The sequence below is a fragment of the Podarcis vaucheri genome (genome assembly GCF_965113315.1).
Source record: "Podarcis vaucheri genome assembly, chromosome: 12".
Taxonomy (NCBI): domain Eukaryota; kingdom Metazoa; phylum Chordata; class Lepidosauria; order Squamata; family Lacertidae; genus Podarcis; species Podarcis vaucheri.
Genome location: NC_138750.1, coordinates 18,692,370 through 18,710,517, shown reverse-complemented (window position 1 = coordinate 18,710,517; position 18,148 = coordinate 18,692,370). Strand labels below are relative to the sequence as shown.

Below are 18,148 nucleotides of genomic sequence, written 5' to 3'. Positions count from 1 at the left end.
GCTTCAGGATGAGAACAGAAATCGTGCTCTGGAGGCGCAGCAGGAGGAAGAGGCCCCATTAGCTAAAGTGCTTCAGGTTAAGAACAGATTCAGGTTAAGAATGGATATCCAAAACGAATTGAGTACTTAACCCGAGGTACCACTGTACAGTGGGACTTATGTCTCAGTAGACAGCGTGAGGCTCCATTTACAATAAAGGAATAAACACTCAATGTGTTTCCTAAGAAATAACTGGCTGCCAAAGCATTGCAACTAGCGACTAAAGAATTTAAAGCGGATTGGTGACTTTTTCCTTCAAAATTAGGGGACCTGCAATTCATACCAGCTTGTGTTTCTCCTGGCAATCATCACATCTGTTCCGCTGTGACTATTCTTCGACTGTAACTTGTTTCTCGTTCCTTTGGGTGCCGGTTTGTGGGGGCATAATGCTAGAAAGGCAGGTTAAAATAAATGAAAATTACAAACAGGCTCACTTCCATTCTGGGGGCAAGCCGGATTAAAATCAGTGGGGCAAGGCCCTGGATAGTAGTCATTCTGGAAGACTCCTGGAACGCAACGGCACCGCAAAGCAGATTTTTATGTGATGTCGCAGCCATCCTAAAGCCCATCTTTTGAGCGTGCACCTTGTTACCGGAACGTGCACAGCAGCCTCTTGCACAAGAGATAATCACTGGCATCCTGGCTGTTAAGTTGTGGGTGAACATATCAGACGACACAGCAATTCTTCAAACAGCTCTTGTTTATTCACAGACCCAGAACAGAACTGAACTGAAGGGTTCAGCCAGCCTGCTTATATAGAGCTCCACTACAATGCAACAGTAACCACTTTCTGTAACTACCCAATCACTGAACGTCACTTTCAATCCCTTATTTGCATATGTGGAAGTGTGTGAAAACTATCTACAGTATCCCCCTGCTGGCCCAGGGTGAGAACATAACACTGGCAACATAACACTGTATGTATTTAAAAGAGGGGACACTGTACGGTAACTGAACATAACACTGTACATAACACTGGCAAATGGGTGCCATGGACAATAGCAGACCATCCAAGAATGGATTGTGCTCTCGGTCAGGGCAAAGAAGTCTGATTACCTGACCGGGTAAACCAGGAATTTGTAAATATTTTCATTGTTTCACTTGATGGGTGTTATGTATTCAGTGGCCTGTGTTTGCCTGAGCTTGAATCTGGACTAAGGATTCTGTGCTCCTGTGTTCTGATTCGATACATGATGTCCAATCACAGAACATTTCAGGATTTGGGCCTCTGCCATTGGCTGTTAGACTCTGAGTCGTGATTTGCAGCTTAGAAGTTTAGACAGCCAATCGCGTTGGGAGTGGGAGTGGCCCAGGCCTTCAGGAATGTATATAAGCCGTTGCTTTGCCCATTTGCCAGTTATGTAGTTCGATATAGGTCCTTGCTGTCATTGCTGTGTCTTGCCTTGTGGGAACCCACCTACATTTCAGTGGGTGTGAGGTGGAGGGCAAGGGATAGATGGGGGCAAGCCTGATTAGCCGGTTTCTGCCAGAAAAAACCCTCTCCCTGTTTGTGACATATCTATGATGCTTACTAAGGGTGTTGTGGGTAAAGGGGAAAACTTATAAAAGTAAGAGCATCCTTTTGTTCTGGGCTTCTTCCTGCTTCTTCCATGTGGTGGGTGGAAGTCCTGTTGCAACAGTCTTTTGAATAAAGATCAGGCCTACAGGCTGCTGTTTTGCTCCCATATTCTTGGCTGGTGTCTTTCTTTGGCAATCCAAGTGAGCCCAAGGATTTTCCTGTAACACCTTTAAGCAGACACCACGGCAAGGCTCCAGGAACTGAGCCATCGCAAGCGAACGAACTCCCAGCCTCATTCTTGCGCCTCACAAAGCTTCTCGTGGGCTCCCCAGCCTCCTGGCTGAAAGACTGGATAGAATTTTCTGCCCAAAAAACTCCTAAGCAGTATAATAGCCGAGCAAAGGGACATGACAGAAGTCTCTGCATTGAACCTGAATAGAATTAAAGCAAAGCGTCCACGTTCAGAACTTTATTAGCAAAGCCAACAGGCCACAGCTATACAAGAATTAGAAATAAAATAAAATAAACATAAAGAGGGGATAAAAACAAACAAAAGGAGGTCCGTCAGGTGAACACGTCTGTCACTCAGATGGTGGCCCTTAATTTCACAGCTCTCTCGATGTACCTTGCGACCTTCTCTGTTGTCTGACTGTCCGTATCAGATAAGAGAAAGAACAGTATAATGTCTTGTGGACGGCCGGGGTTGGGGAGGATGAGTGGAGTAATAATCTCATTCCTTAGGTCTCTATAAAGGGGGCAGGATAGAAGGACGTGGGGCACTGTTTCCGTGTTACCATCTCTGCATGGGCAGAGTCGTTTTTCAAATGGAGTCTTTTGGTAACGACCTTCGAGTACGGCAGAGGGAAGAACATCCCATCTAGCCAATGTAAAGGCGCGTCTATATTTTGGGATGGTTAATTTAGACAAATATGAAGCTGGGGAGTCAAAGTGGGCAGGGGGAGAGTAAGTATACCATGGACACATCTTCTTTAGGATAGTCAGGTTGTTTTGCCGTTCAATGTCTTTCAGGCGCTGGCCTATTAGGCTCTTTGCTTTACTAAGGCCCATTGATAGTAAGGATTGCGAATGCAAACCGCATGTAAGGAGTTTTTGATGCACAGTTTTGAACCACATGCTTTTATGAGGGTCTTGCATTACTAGAGACAGTAGACCGGGTGGATTTAGATTAAGGCGAAGCCAATAGTTGAGTGTTCTTTGCCAGGTCTGAGTTTCTACAGATGGAAGGCAGGCCTCGAGTCGTAAAGCTGCGTTTGGGACACAGGAGGGGACACCGAATATCTGCCTTAGGAATTTAGACTGAACAATTTCAAGACTTGAGCAGTGGTTCCCTGTCCATATTTGTGCCCCATACAGTAACTGCGCCAGAGGTTTTGCCTGAAAGACTTCAAAGGCTGCTGGGATATATCTGCCCCCCTTCGTGTAAAAGAAGCGCGACAGCATCTTAATGCTTTGAGCTGCTTTTTCTTTGGCATATTTGGCAAAGCGTCCACATTGGGGGACTCTGACTCCAGCAACGCTACCTGAACGAACTCCAAATGAGGCTCCCTGCCTTTTCTCCATCTGTACCTCTTCCTCCTCAAAGTCCCTTCCTTATTATTATAATAATACATTCTATCCAGGACCTTTGCTGCAAGTTTGGTCTCGCATCGCGGAAAACAGAACCAACATAAATTGTGAGGAGATGCCAGAAATCTGTTATTAATTTCCTTGTCTGCTCCTGCCCCGATCTCTTCAGAGGCAGTGAACATCCTCTTGATGCATTCCAGCGCCTGCCTCTCTCTCTCTCTCTCCTCCCCTCCAAATACAGTGATTGACAACATTGTTCCCTGTCCTGGTTAAATGCCATGATGATGGAACAAAAAAAGAATAAATACCGTATTTTTCGCCCTATAGGACGTACTCCCCCCCCCTCCAAAAACCAAGGGGAAATCTGATGGTGTTTCCTGCTTGGCAGGGGGTTGGACTCGATGGCCCTTGTGGTCTCTTCCAACTCTATGATTCTATGATTCTATGATTCTATGTGTGTGTGTCCTATGGGGCGAATGCAGGCTTTCGCTGAAGCCTGGAGAGCGAGAGGCGTCGGTGCGCACCGACCCCTCTCGCTCTCCATGCTTCAGGAAGCTATCCCCAAGCCTTGCGCGCCCGGCGGGAGTTCCCGCGGGCTCGCAAGGCTTGCGGGCAGCAGCCTGCAGCCCGAAGCACGGGGCACCCTGTGGAGGACGCCCTGTGCTTCGGGCAGGTGTCCGCAAGCCTTGCACGCCCAGCGTGAGGTCCTGCCAGGCGCGCGAGGCTTGGGGCGTCAGCCAGCAGCCAGAAGCACGGGGCGGGCTGCAGAGCTTGCCCCATGCTTTGGACAGGTGTCCGCAAGCCTTGCGCGCCCGGCGGGAGGTCCCGCCAGGCGCGCAAGGCTTGAGGCGGCAGCCTGTTCTGTGGGCTGGGGTTTTTTTTATTCATTCCCCCCCCCCAAAAAAAATTGAGGTGCGTCCTATGGGCCAGTGCGCCTTATAGTGCGAAAAATACGGTATATGACTCCTGGTTGGAGTGTGTGTGTGTAGGCTGCAAACGCAGAAAAGTACAGCAGAGAAATTACTGTACGGTGGTCACTTAATGCTTTGCTGGGGGCGGGGGGAGGAAATACATCACTTTAAATAAATTTTAAAAGAGGGTACAGATTTACTTATTTATGCAGAGTAGGTTAACTGTCCAGGTGTGGACTATTGGTGGGCAACATCTAGGCTTCCGGCCTCCCTTCTTACAGTTTTTTATTTTTTTTTTTATCTTACTGGGTTTTTTAATCTTTAAATCAGACTCGGAGCAGACATCCCTTCGAACAGAGGATGCCTTCAAACAGAAGTCTGTCCTCTGTAAAGTAAGGCACATGGTCATCCTAAATTACTAGAACAGCTATGCTTTAGCAGATCTACTGTGAGCAAATGCTCCCAGCCTGCTACTTTATGCTACAGACTTCTGCTCCCCAACCTATACAGTGGTACCTTGGGTTAAGAACTTAATTCATTCCGGAGGTCCGTTCTTAACCTGAAACTGTTCTTAACCTGAGGTACCACTTTAGCTAATGGGGCCTCCCGCTGCTCCCACGCGATTTCTGTTCTCATCCTGAAGCAAAGTTCTTAACCTGAGGTACTGTTTCTGGGTTAGCGGAGTCGGTAACCTGAAGCGTCTGTAACCTGAAGCGTCTGTAACCCGAGGTACCACTGTACTGTACTCAACATTAAGGTCTCACAACAAATGTAACTGATTTGTAAGAAATACAGTCGTACCTTGGTTTTCAAACAGCTTAGTTCTCGAACATTTTGCCTCCCAAACACCACAAACCCTGAAGTGACTGTTCCGGTTTGCGGACTATTTTTGGAAGCCAAACATCTGATGGGGCTTCTGATTGGCTGCAGGAGCTTCCTGCAGCCAATTGGAAGCCAGGCTTTGGTTTCTGAACTTTTGGGAAGTCGAACGGACTTCCGAAACAGATTCCGTTCGACATCCAAGGTACAATCAGAAAAAAGAGACAAGGCATGTACTTTTGTAAAGCAAGAAAATCTTTAACAAAAGTATTTTTTTAAAAAGAAAATAAAAAAAGAAAACAGTTTGCAGCTTCCAAGCACAAAATATTGCTTTCTGGTTTGCGTCCTCTGGCTTTGGTGAGTTTTGGCTTGAATCCCTTCTGCTCTAGGCTGTTCACCATCAACAAAATGCAATCTCCCATTCCCTCTCGCCTTTCACAAATGAAAGATGATATCTTAAAAGTAAATGCCTTGTGTTGATTCTGGCACCCAATATCAAAAGCCTAAAGCGGCTTAGCGGTTGTGAAGAAGATGATGTGGAGATTGGGGGGCGGGGGGCGGGGGGCGGGGAGACAACCCACAACTGTCTTGCTTCTGCAAGCAACATGCTAAACATTTCCCCACTAAAACGCCTGCCTGCGTCAGCTCCACACTGACAAAGGAGAGAGGCGTTTTTATGTTATGGCTGAAATTCAGCCCAGTGCCAACCCATACATACGGTTTTGATTGCTGGCGTGAATACAGGAGAGGGGGGACATGTTTTCCCCTGGAAGTTAGGAACATCCCTTGGAAAGGGAGAATAGCGCTGCATGTGTTGCTTGCAGAACTTCTCGGATTCAATTCCTGGCATCTCCAGTTAAAAGGATCCGGTTGAAGTGCGGGATGGGCAAATCCATCCATATCAGTTTCTCTCAGTTGCTGGTTTTCCCAGACTTAGGTCCAGTTCCACACATTACCACATCAATTTGCAGGTTGTTCTTTTTAAGACCTCGTGAAACTTCTCCAGCACTTTAGCACAAATTTCCCCTCATATCCACAGGTTTGCATGCAATTTGGACAGAAAGTGGTTTGTTCGTTTGTTGCATGCCGTTTTCACTAATTTATGCATCCCTGATGCCCATTTTCCCCTACTATATTCTTCTTCTTTGGCGATCACTTGTAGCCGAGTAAGATTGTCTTCCATAAACACGGTCTTAACAGTGGGTCTGTAAGTGACTGTGGAGGCCAATTCGGGAGCCACACGTCCTTCCGCAGTGGGGACATAGGTTTCCAGGCAGGAGTTGATCACGGTGAGGGTTTGCCAAGCATGCCTTCCTCTTAGCACGTTTCTCCCTTTTGTCCTGAGTTCGAGTGTCTTCAAAGCCCATGACACCTTTGGAAAAGGCTGTTCTTCAACTGGAGCGCTTGCAGACCAGTGTTTCCCAGTTGTCTGTGTTTCTACTACATTTTTTTAGATTTGCCTTGAGAGAGTCTTTCAACCTCTTTTGTTGACCACCAACTTTACACTATCCATTTTTAAGTTCAGAGTAGTTGCTTTGGCAGATGATAATCAGGCATCCGAACAACATGACCAGTTCAACGAAGTTGATGTTGAAGAATCATTGCTTCGACACGGATGACCTTTGCTTCTTCCAGTACACTGGCATTAGTTTACCTGTCTTCCCAAGTGCTATATACACATTGCTTGTCTGGAAAACAGCATTGCAAAACTTGGGGAAGTGTGATTTTTGAAGAGCGGCCAGGTTTTGCTTTGTGTATTGATTCAGAAAGTGTAAATTTGCCTTTAAATGAGGACTGCTTCTAATCTGTTGGTGATCCTGAGGGGGGAGGCCCATCAGATGGGAATTCATTGAATGAATTTCCTTTACTTATAAAGGTAAAAAACAGAGGTGTGTAGAACCAATGAAAGCTTGTGCCTTTGTGAGGAGATATAAAAAAGACTTTGATGATATTCTGGGAATTCAGCGTGGAGGAGAAGAAGAAGTGCTACTAGGCAGTTGAATGTGTATGCATGCCCCATCCCTTTCCCCACTTCAATGGCCCCGGACATTGGCAACCCATGCTATGCCACTGGCTCCAAGTTGTCCCTTGTCAAATGTTGGCGCAGTTACTTGGCTAAGGAAAGAGAAAAGCAAATGTGGGACGGAAGATGGTGGGAGAGGCAGAGGAAACTATTCCTTCCAGAGAAGGAAGCTGTTATTTAAAAGCACAGTAGCCTAGAAAACACTCCACAGTGTTGTAGTTGCTTTTTTGCTGAGATGGGGGTGTTGCCATGAATTAGGCTTTGCGAAAGAAGTCAGAATGCAATGAGCTGGCAATGATGTTGTCTGGATTCTCCATCAGCAAAGGCTGAATGAAGTCGGAACAATTCTAGGCTGAACATCCCGTACAGAAGGAACCACAGTCTTGTTTTATATTTTTCTTTCTTAATGGGATTACCAGCTCTGACTCCCAATGGCTTCAAAAGCTGTTGTGTGCCTCCTTAGATTCTCCAAAGCCATTCTTAATAATTTGTTTTTCTGAAGGGAAAAAAATGCTTTACATATTTTAAAAAAACAACCCTCTATTTTCACACCGCATACAAAACCGCAAAACACAGATTTTCAGTTTCTTCATGATTTGCAGTGTGCTTGTTTGTTCCTCACAGGGGACAGCATCGGGTTCCGTTGAAGGCATGCAAGTCAGCAGATATGGTCTTCATTTTCTTTTCCCCAAGGAATGCATAATGTGCATTCTTTAGATTCCAAGATAGCCAGATGAAAGGAATGGAATTAAGAGTGGGGATCCCTGCAAGTCGCTTGGAGTTTACTTTTTGTACAAATATGAAAAGGAAAAAAAGCAACTATAATAAATAATCATCCTCAAAGGAGACTCCCCCCTCCCAAAAGCAAAATAATTTCCACTTGTTCTGAGACCCCATTTCTGCTGCTGTCAAGAGAAAAGAACAGCAAAAAGCGAACACACATATGCTCAAAATCGCCACTCATGCAAAGGAGAGTCACCTCTCCAATGCATCTGTGTACATTGGCCACAATCCCAAAGTCCGCGCGAACACAGGTTCCTCTGTGGTCTTCCCTGGCCCAGTTCCTGGCCTGACTTGCTCCCACGAGTCAACAAGCCACTTTTTCAGACACCCAAGAGGTTAAAAAGTGGGTTGTGGGTTTGCCAGTTTGTTGAAGTGACCTGAACTGGGAGAGAATGGCCAAAGTGCTCAGGCAGACTAGGGATCTCTGCCGCCGTCGTTTCCACATGACCAGCAAGGGTTTTTTGGCACAGGCACAAAGTATGAGCGGGACCAGCCCTATCATTTGAGACTGTGGGCAATCGTAATCATAACAGAATGTTTTGAGCAGCCAAGTTTTTTCTGCTGCCGACGAATGACAAGGAGTGAAGACGAGCACCATCCTATGGGAAACGAAAGGCTCATAGGTAGGGGGATATCACAGAGATAGAAGAAGAGGCAGCCCACTTTCTGGGTAACACCCACAATGCCACGAGAATGAGCAAGGTAAGTCCTACCTGACTCAGCAGTGGTTCTTGCCAGCCATGTGGCCCAATGGGTGGGTGGGTGACCCAAATACACAAGGAATGAATGAATGAATGAAGCACTTTGCGCACATACAGTATACTGTACTACAAAGATCAGATGTGGCAAAATAGCACATCCAGATGTGCCAAAATAGCACATCAGGTTTGCCTGAAAAGACTTAGGTTAGTCGCTTCCTTAACCAACGGAGAAAGTCAGCCTGTTGCAGGCTGAAAGAAAACTATATGAAAATGATGTACCATTCCTTTTGACTCCTAGTAAGTTAGCAAAATTAAAAGACATCTGCTTCTTGGGAGAAAAGCAATGACAAACCTAGACCACATCTTAAAAAGCAGAGGCAAAGGTCCGTATAGTTAAAGCTATAGTTTTCCCAGTAGTGATGTATAGAAGTGAGAGCTGGACCACGAAGAAGGCTGATCGTCGAAGAATTTATGCTTTTGAATTCTGGTGCTGGAGGAGACTCTTGAGAGTCCCATGGACTGCAAGAAGATCCAACCTACCTATTCTGAAGGAGATCAGCCCTGAGTGTTCACTGGAAGGACAGATCCTGAAGCTGAGGCTCCAATACTTTGGCCACCTCATGTGAAGAGAAGACTCCCTAGAAAAGACCCTGATGTTGGGAAAGATGGAGGGCACAAGGAGAAGGGGACGACAGAGGACGAGATGGTTGGACAGTGTTCTCGAAGATACAAACATGAGTTTGACCAAACTGCGGGAGGCAGTGGAAGACAGGAGTGGCTGGCGTGTTCTGGTCCATGGGGTCACGAAGAGTCGGACACGACTAAACAACTAAACAACAACAACAACGAAGTTAGCAAAAATGTGTAAGACAAGTACAACTACCTGCTGGAAATGTAAAGAAAAAGAAGGTACCTTTTATCATATGTGATGGTTGTGTAAAGTAATAAAAGCATTAGGGGAAATGATATATAATGAATTGGGGGTGTCTGTTTAAAATAACCGTTGTAAAAAAACAACCCAGAAGCTTTTTAATTAGGAATTGTAGGTACCGACATCTCAAAGGAGCAGAAAAGACTATTTATCTATGCTACAACAGCCTCAGGGATGCTACTAGCCCAGGGATGGAAAGACGACAAAGTCCCAACCGGAGAGGAATGGCAAACCAAGCTGTTGGAGTACGCCAAAATGGCAAAACTGCTCAGGAACCGAAAAGACAAAAACTTTAAGAAAGAATGGGGAAATTTTATAATGTATTTAGGAGACCATTGTAAGCAGATGAAAACATTAGCAGGATTTTAATAACACTTGTAATGTAACAAATACTATGGACAATATGAATACATACAAAATATGGATTGTGAAATAATATGCAGTTGAAAACATTGATAATAAGACCCATGGAGGGGATGGGGGGGGAGTCTAGAGATTCAGAGAAATCTCTAAATGTGGATATTTATTTGGTATTGTTATAACTCTACACTTGTTAAATCAAATAAAAATTATTAAAAAACAACGACAACCCCAAAGCAGAAAGAACCATATGTTGCACAATTAACAACTCTGGGCCGGCTCCATCCAAGAGTGCTAGGCTCCCTTTAATATGCAGACAGCATGTCTGCATCAGTGCTCAAATGTGCAACCTTGCACATATTTTTGAAACCACTACAGTTCTCTCAGAGAAAGGGGGGGGGGGGACAGGCTCAGCATTCTTGTCCTCCAAGAGCCTTTACTGCTAAAACAATTCCCTACGCTCTGTCTTGCTAACATCTAGCCTTGGGAATCGGTAGTGATCCTTGCCATGAGTGTCACCCTGTGTTGTGTTGAGGATTGGAAAGTTGAGATCCTGGCCAGTAGGTGTGGAGGGAAAGAATTGGCTCTGTGATTGACTTCCTGGACAAGGATTCCTAGAAGTCATACTGGAACTAGCTCACATGGTAATGCCGAGAATGTCAGCTGGCTCAAGGAAATAGTCACAGAAACTCTCCGAAGGAGACTTCCATCTTTCGTTTAAAAACAAATCAACTTCATAAACTTTTGTGGAAGGGAGGAGGATGGTTAACGGATGCTTTCATTGCAACACTCGGCTCTGGAAATCAACTCATTCTCAAATGTCTGCAGGCATGAAGGATGGAAATATTTGCGCATGGTCATACTCTTGGGACAAACCTAGACAGCATCTTAAAAAGCAGAGACATCACCTTACTGACAAAGGTCCGTATAGTTAAAGCTATGGTTTTCCCAGTAGTGATGTATGGAAGTGAGAGCTGGACCATAAAGAAGGCTGATCGCCAAAGAATTGATGCTTTTGAATTATGGTGCTGGAGGAGACTCTTGAGAGTCCCATGGACTGCAAGAAGATCAAACCTATCCATTCTGAAGGAAATCAGCCCTGAGTGCTCACTGGAAGGACAGATCCTGAAGCTGAGGCTCCAATACTTTGGCCACCTCATGTGAAGAGAAGACTCCCTGGAAAAGACCCTGATGTTGGGAAAGATGGAGGGCACAAGGAGAAGGGGACGACAGAGGACGAGGTGGTTGGACAGTGTTCTCGAAGCTACAAACATGAGTTTGACCAAACTGCGGGAGGCAGTGGAAGACAGGAGTGCCTGGCTTGCTCTGGTCCATGGAGTCATGAAGAGTCGGACACAACTAAACGACTAAACAACAACAGAATCTTGGGAAAGGCACAGGGTCGCTTCCTGTGTTGGAAGAGGAAGTCTTGGGCGGGTTCAAAACCCAGCTCACTCTTAAAGCACATTGACCACCTGCCTTGGGACAGTCCGTTTCTCAGACTAGCGTACCTCACAGGGTTGTTGGGAGGGAAAAACAAGAGTCGGCATACCATGAATGCTGCCTGAGCTCGTAAAAGTGGAAATGCAGATAAACGTATAAGTATTCACAGGGCACTTGGAATTGCATGCACTGTTTGCAAAGACATTTTTTAAAGTGGGAGAGCAAGGCTGTTGCGGGGAACTTCTTTTTGAGACACCAGCTATCACGGTTGCCTTAGGTGTCAAGGTTGGACTTCCAGGCATTAAGGATGGGGCAAAGCGAGGACTCCAACACAAACTTGCAAGAGGAGCATAAATGCCACAGGGCCTGAACAATCCACTTCTCCTCAAACTGAAACCTCCACCATAAGTGACGAAACAGCACAAACCACCCCATTAATCATTTCTCTGTGCAGGCTCATTTTTGGCTCATGGTATGAACTACTGTGGGACGCAGGTGGCGCTGTGGGTTAAACCACAGAGCCTAGGACTTGCTGATCAGAAGGGCGGTGGTTCACGTTGGGGTGAGCTCCCGTTGCTCGGTCCCTGCTCCTGCCAACCTAGCAGTTCGAAAGCATGTCAAAGTGCAAGTAGATAAATAGGTACCGCTGTGGCGGGAAGGTAAACGGTGTTTCCGTGCGCTGCTCTGGTTCGCCAGAAGCGGCTTAGTCATGCTGGCCACATGACCCGGAAGCTGTACGCCGGCTCCCTCGGCCAATAAAGCGAGATGAGTGCCGCAACCCCAGAGTTGGTCACGTTTATGAACTACTGTGCACATTCATGGGATAAGTTGTTGCCATTGCGTTGAAAGCCCTCGAAGATGCTTAATGGAGTTTTGTTATGTTGCACAAATCAACTCACCAGTGCTATTTTATCTGCTCTGTTTATTAAAAAACGGTTTCTAAGTTCCAGTTATCGCTGGCTGTAATGCTCATTACCATTCAGCTCCTGCCATACTTTGCCAATTAAGATTTCATGTCATGCATCGGATGAAGCGTGTATCCGTTCACAAAGCTTACACCCTAATCCATTCATTCATTCATTCATTCATTCATTCATTCATTCATTCACCTTTAAGATTCGGTTATTATTTCTGCAGGAGACTCACAGAAGAGCACCTCTCTGGAAACAATTACGGTACATCAAGTCTGCTCAGGGAGTCCATACTGTGGTGCTATCAAGTATGAAAATATTATTTATGCCAGCCATAATGGATGCAAAATGTGCCCAGCTCTGGGGAAAGATGCTTATTTCTTCGCCATATCTGTTCATATTACCGTTCTGCGAAATAGCATTCCTGTTGAGATATGACAGGAAACCACTAATCTGAACTTTTCAGAAACAATTAAAGACAGGTTCCTTTCACAGCTGGATAAATGGATCTTTCCTGAGGCTGTCTACTTCTTAGGGTTTTAGTTTTGCTTTAAACATATTTGCTATTGTGGTGCTTTTAATTATCGCCTAGGAGGAGGAAAGCTCTCGCCCAAAACCTCTGCTGTCTTGTGGGAGAAAAGGCTCAGGAATCTGAATTGGAGTCCCTAAGACGGTTTGATGGCGACTCGCACACCTCCTTCCAGCAACTTCTGCAGCCAAGCTGGTGTCAAACGGGTTGCTCTGCTTTCCTTTGGAGCACATCAGTGAGGCTGAGACAGAGGGGCATCTTCTTGTCTAGGCAGCCCAGGATCTCCATCCAAACTGCCCAGGACTGCACCCCAGAAAGGTCACTTTGGTGCTGCTTACGCAGTGATTTTACTTCACCCCTGGGAGCGCACTACATTGTCTCTCGAGACAGATGGATGCCAATGAAATTGTCTTGAAATGGTGGCTTAGAAGGCAATTAATAAATCAATGGTAATAATAATAGTAATAATAGAAAGGACAATTAATTTCTATGTGTCTATTGGCCCATTTATCTCAGTGCTGCCTCTACACTGATGGGCAGTAGCTCTCTAGGTCAACGGTTATGTCCCTGTGGAGATGGCAGTATTGAGTCAGTGGCTCCTGTGCCTCTGGCTTGCGCTCTTTATAAAGATTTGAGGAGTGAGGTTATTAAAGGTAAAGGTAAAGGGACCCTTAACCATTAGGTCCAGTCGTGGCCGACTCTGGGGTTGCGGCGCTCATCTCGCTTTATTGGCCGAGGGAGCCAGTGTACAGCATGACCAAGCTGCTTCTGGCAAACCAGAGCAGCGCACGGAAGCGCCGTTTACCTTCCCGCCGGAGCGGTACCTATTTATCTACTTGCACTTGACGTGCTTTCGAACTGCTAGGTGGGCAGGAGTAGGGACCGAGCAACGGGAGCTCACCCCGTCACGGGGTTTCGAACCGCCAACCTTCTGATCGGCAAGTCCTAGGCTCTGTGGTTTAACCCACAGTGCCATCCACGTCCCTAGTGAGGTTATTACCCCTCTATTATTGTCCATGCCGGGTCGCTCAACCATTGCTACTGTGTCCTTTCGTCTAGCAGATCAAGATGATCAGCTGACAGCAAAAACCGCAAGGTTTTTAGCAGGGGCGATTAGACTAACATCTATTATTTGATTATTGATGTAACACCCCCCCCAAAGTATTTTCTATCGTTAGGTTTTTACCTCTTATCTTCAGTACATTTTATTTTATTTTATTTTATTGCTATAGCTAGCGGCTGATGCAAATAAATATTCTTCTGATTCAAGCTCTCGAGGTTTCAAACAGAGGGCTTTCTCTGCCTTCCCTGGAGAAGTCAGAGATGGAATTTCTGACCTTTCGCATTCCACGCAGTATTATTATTAGTGGCGTAGTGTGGGGGGGTGCAGGGGGGGCCGGCCGCACCAGGCGCAACATCTGGGGGTTAGGGTTAGGGGGCGCAAAATACTTGCCTTGCCCCGGGTGCTGACAACCCACGCTACGCCACTGATTATTATTACTATCATTGATTAAATTTCTATACCTGTAGGTCTCAGGGTGGTTCATAACCATGGCCTGACATCTCTTCTCAACAGGCCATCCTGGTTTAGTCCACCTTTTCCCCAATGTAAGGTCCAAACTGAGCCGAACAACAGTTTTCATTGCCGTCCAGGATAATAAGACCACATTCCCACATGATGCCTGCTGTGCAACTGAACAGATAAGAGGCTCCCTGTTTGCTTTCCCTCAGCTGACTTGCCACTAAGTTGCTGGCTGCAGGGCCAGGATGGTACCTGTCACAAATCCTAAAACTCATCCGTCTTGTATTGGTCAGCCTTAGATGAGGCGCAACTTGTTTTCTTACAGTTCCCCCAGGGTGGGAGTTAATGCCACGAGACACGCGGCTGGCTCCACATCACTGCAACCGAAGCAGGGGAAGGCGCATTGGGGAAATCTGTGTTTCGGACAGGGGGAAATCCCCAAAGAGTGGAGAACTGTAACGTGGGAACAAGACCTTTGCAAATCCATTTGTCCCCCTCAAGGATTTCTCTCACGTAGAGGCATTTTGTAGACTGAAGCTACAGCTCTAGTGGGGCCGGCCCTGCCGTCGGACAGAGTCAGGGGCGGGCTGCCTCAGGCGGCAGACACTGAGTGAATGGCAACAGCCCTCCATTCCTCCCAATTCCCCTGTTGCTGTCAGGTATACCGTCCCATTGTCAGTAAGATTCCTCTGCCAGGATGGTGGGATTCTCTCTATGGCCTGGGGTGGCAGGTGCCTCCTTTGCCTCAGGCAGCAAAATTCCTTGAGCTGGCCCTGAATCCCGTACAGTGGTACCTCAGTTTACAAACTTAATCCTTTCCAGAAGTCCGTTCTTAAACCGAAACCGTTATTGAACTGAGGCGCGCTTTCCCTAACGCGGCCTCCTGCTGCCGGTGTGCCTCCTACCCTTCAGATTCCGTTCTTAAACCAAGGTAAAGTTTGCAAACCGGGACACTACTTCCGGTTTTGCGGAGTTTGTAAACCGACTCGTTCGTAAACAGGACTGTACTTAAACCGAGGCACCACTGTATTTGGGAGTAAGCAACACTGAACTTCCTAGGACTACACTACAGTGGAACCTCAGGTTAAGTACTTAATTCGTTCTGGAGGTCTGTTCTTAACCTGAAACTGTTCTTAACCTGAAGCACCACTTTAGCTAATGGGGCCTCCTGCTGCCGCTGTGCCGCCAGAGCACGATTTCTGTTCTCATCCTGAAGCAAAGTTCTTAACCCGAGGTACTGTTTCTGGGTTAGCGGAGTCTGTAACCTGAAGCGTCTGTAACCTGAAGCGTCTGTAACCCGAGGTACCACTGTACTAGGAACAAAACTCTTACCATGCTCAGACGGAGAGTTTTCTTTCTTTTCCTCCCACCTCCTGTCTTCACCTCCGGCAAAATACCCCCGGCTCGATTGCTTCTTTTAATCGGTTGCCCATTAATTTCTCATCGCTCAGCTGGAGTACCTCATACGTCGGACTTCCCAAGAGCCCAGAACATCAGCCATCAAGATCTCGGGTCTCTCTCCATTTCTCGCTCTCTCTTGGGCTAACTGCAACCAGATGTTACATCTTCAAGGTGCATTCCCAGCCGCCACACTTTGTTGGGAGAGTTTGGTCTGCAGACTGAGCCTCCTCTTACTCATCTTTCAACCAAAAAAGAAAAGAAAAAAAGAGGAGGGAGCTAGGTTTTCAAAAAATATAGCCTGTGAATCTCTTGCTAAACTTTCCAGGTGCTGCTGTAGCTCGTAGAGGTGTTCAGAGGGACCCTGTGCAAACGGGAAAAAGATGATTCTGAGCCATAGGACGAATTGCTCGCTGAGCAGCCAGCCAACTTAGTTGCTGAGTGTTCAAAGTGTGCCAGGACTGGCAGACTTGTGGGAGGGGGATCAGAGGAAGGGGGGAGGCCTGCTCGCATCGCAGAAGCTCCTTTCACAATAAAAGCCTCCTCGGATTTCTCTTGAAACACTAAAAGCCTGAGCCTTGAGCCTTAGTCCTGGGGCGTGGGGGGGGGAGCCGGCCAGGCGTTCCTTTTGCGCAGAGCAGAGAAGCACACTGCATCGTTTGTGGGCAATCGGTTTGCCAATGAATACTAGGTTGGACAAAATGCAGAAGACTCAAAGAAGTGGGTCGAGGAGGGAGGCAGTATGGCGCAGTGGTCAAAGCAGCGGTTCCCAGTGTTGGTGGCATTGACCTGGGTGGGTGCTAAGAAGCAAGGAGATCAACAGTCATCTCATTCTGCAGTTATCTTATGGGCAGTTATCGTTTGTTTGTTTTTGTTTTCCAGTCACCGTGTCCAATATAGAGCCACTTAATTATTTCTGTTGCGCCTCTCCACACTGGAGAGCCAGTGTGGTGTAGTGGTTAAGAGCGGTAGTCACGTAATCTGGGTAACCGGGTTCGCGTCTCCGCTCCTCCACATGCAGCTGCTGGGTGACCTTGGGCCAGTCACACTTCTTTGAAGTCTCTCAGCCCCACTCACCTCACAGAGTGTTTGTTGTTGGGGAGGAAGGGAAAGGAGATTGTTAGCCGCTTTGAGACTCCTGAAGGGGAGTGAAAGGCGGGATATCAAATCCAAACTCCTCCTCCTCCTCCTCCTCCTCCTCTTCTTCTTCTTCTTCTTCTTCTTCTTCTTCTTCTTCTTCTTCTTCTTCTTCCCAGAATTTCTGGTTGCTATGCAAGCATCTCATATTTGTACACCCATAAGCCCACAATTTCTTACAGCTGCCACTAGCGAGCTTTTGTTCGTTTTCACCACTGTCATAATTTTCCTATTATCTTTATTATTGCTATAAGCTTGGGAGGGGTGGGGGTTTGAGGCTCCCCTAAATTCTGGGATCCGGGAGGGGTTCGAATTCAACCAAGTTCTGTGTTAGTTAGGTGAGATGTGATTAGGATCACAATTTTTCTGATCTGAGCTGGGAGGGATGTGGTCAGCTTGCAAGGGCTAGCAGACTTGGGGTCAGAGCACCGTGTGGGTTGACAATTTGAACCCGGGACTGTGACCGTGGGAGAAGCAGGACCCCCTTGGAGTGTAATGCTGGAAGCCCCTCCAGTTCAGGTGGTGTATATGTGTAAATAAACCATATATCATAAAGAGACCACAGTCTATGCCATGCCTCATTTCCAATCCTGCCTTGGACCCCTGTGCTCTCGCACAACACAGAAATTGGGGTGATAAAAGGCCTTCTGTTTCCATCGCCAAAGCTTTCAGGGGAGCATTTGCAACTGGTTGGCACCATTTTTGAGTGAACTGCCAAAAGTCAGATTTTTGCTGAAATTGTGACCCCGGGGCTTCGGGATTTTTTCAAAAAAATATTTTCTGCCGGATACGTTTTTGAGGGCTGATTTCTTGTCCTGTGATAAAAAGCCTGCTGTTTCCATCGCCAAAGCTTTCAGCGGAGCATTTTCAAGCTTTTGGCACCATTTTGGGTGGAATTGCCAAAAGTCAGATTTTTGCTGAAATTGTGACCCCGGGGCTTAGGGATTTTTTCAAAAAAATATTTTGTGCCGGTTAGGTTTTTGAGGGCTGATTTCTTGTCCTGTGATGAAAGGCCTTCTGTTTCCATCGCCACAGCTTTCAGGGGAGCATTTGCAACCGGTTGGCACCATTTTTGAGTGAACTGCCAAAAGTCAGATTTTTGCTGAAATTGTTACCCCGGGGCTTAGGGATTTTTTCAAAAAAATATTTTCTGCCGGATAAGTTTTTCAGGGCTGATTTCTAGTCCTGTGATAAAAGGCCTTCTGTTTCCATCGCCAAAGCTTTCAGGGGAGCATTTGCAACCGGTTGGTACCATTTTTGATCGAACTGCCAAAAGTCAGATTTTTGCTGAAATTGTGACCCCTGGGCTTAGGGATTTTTTCCAAAAAATATTTTGTGCCGGTTAAGTTTTTGAGGGCTGATTTCTTGTCCTGTGATAAAAAGCCTTCTGTTTCCATCGCCACAGCTTTCAGGGGAGCATTTGCAACCGGTTGGCACCATTTTTGAGTGAACTGCCAAAAGTCAGATTTTTGCTGAAATTGTTACCCCGGGGCTTAGGGATTTTTTCAAAAAAATATTTTCTGCCGGATAAGTTT

At 46.5% G+C, this 18,148-nt stretch overlaps 1 protein-coding gene across 2 annotated transcripts in view; it reads right to left on the bottom strand.

Annotated features, from left to right (window-relative positions):
* The window catches only part of GASK1A (golgi associated kinase 1A), a 34,881-nt gene extending 18,851 nt beyond the window's left edge, over positions 1 to 16,030 (bottom strand). Inside the window, exon 1 of one of the 2 annotated variants that reach the window (XM_082193417.1) lies at positions 15,411 to 16,030. In XM_082193417.1, coding sequence (XP_082049543.1) covers positions 15,411 to 15,413 — 3 coding nt within the window. In that variant the 5' untranslated portion in view covers positions 15,414 to 16,030. The remainder of the gene's footprint in view (positions 1 to 15,410) is intronic. The other variant, XM_082193416.1, reaches the window with a different exon arrangement.
* Positions 16,031 to 18,148: the final 2,118 nt, after the last annotated feature.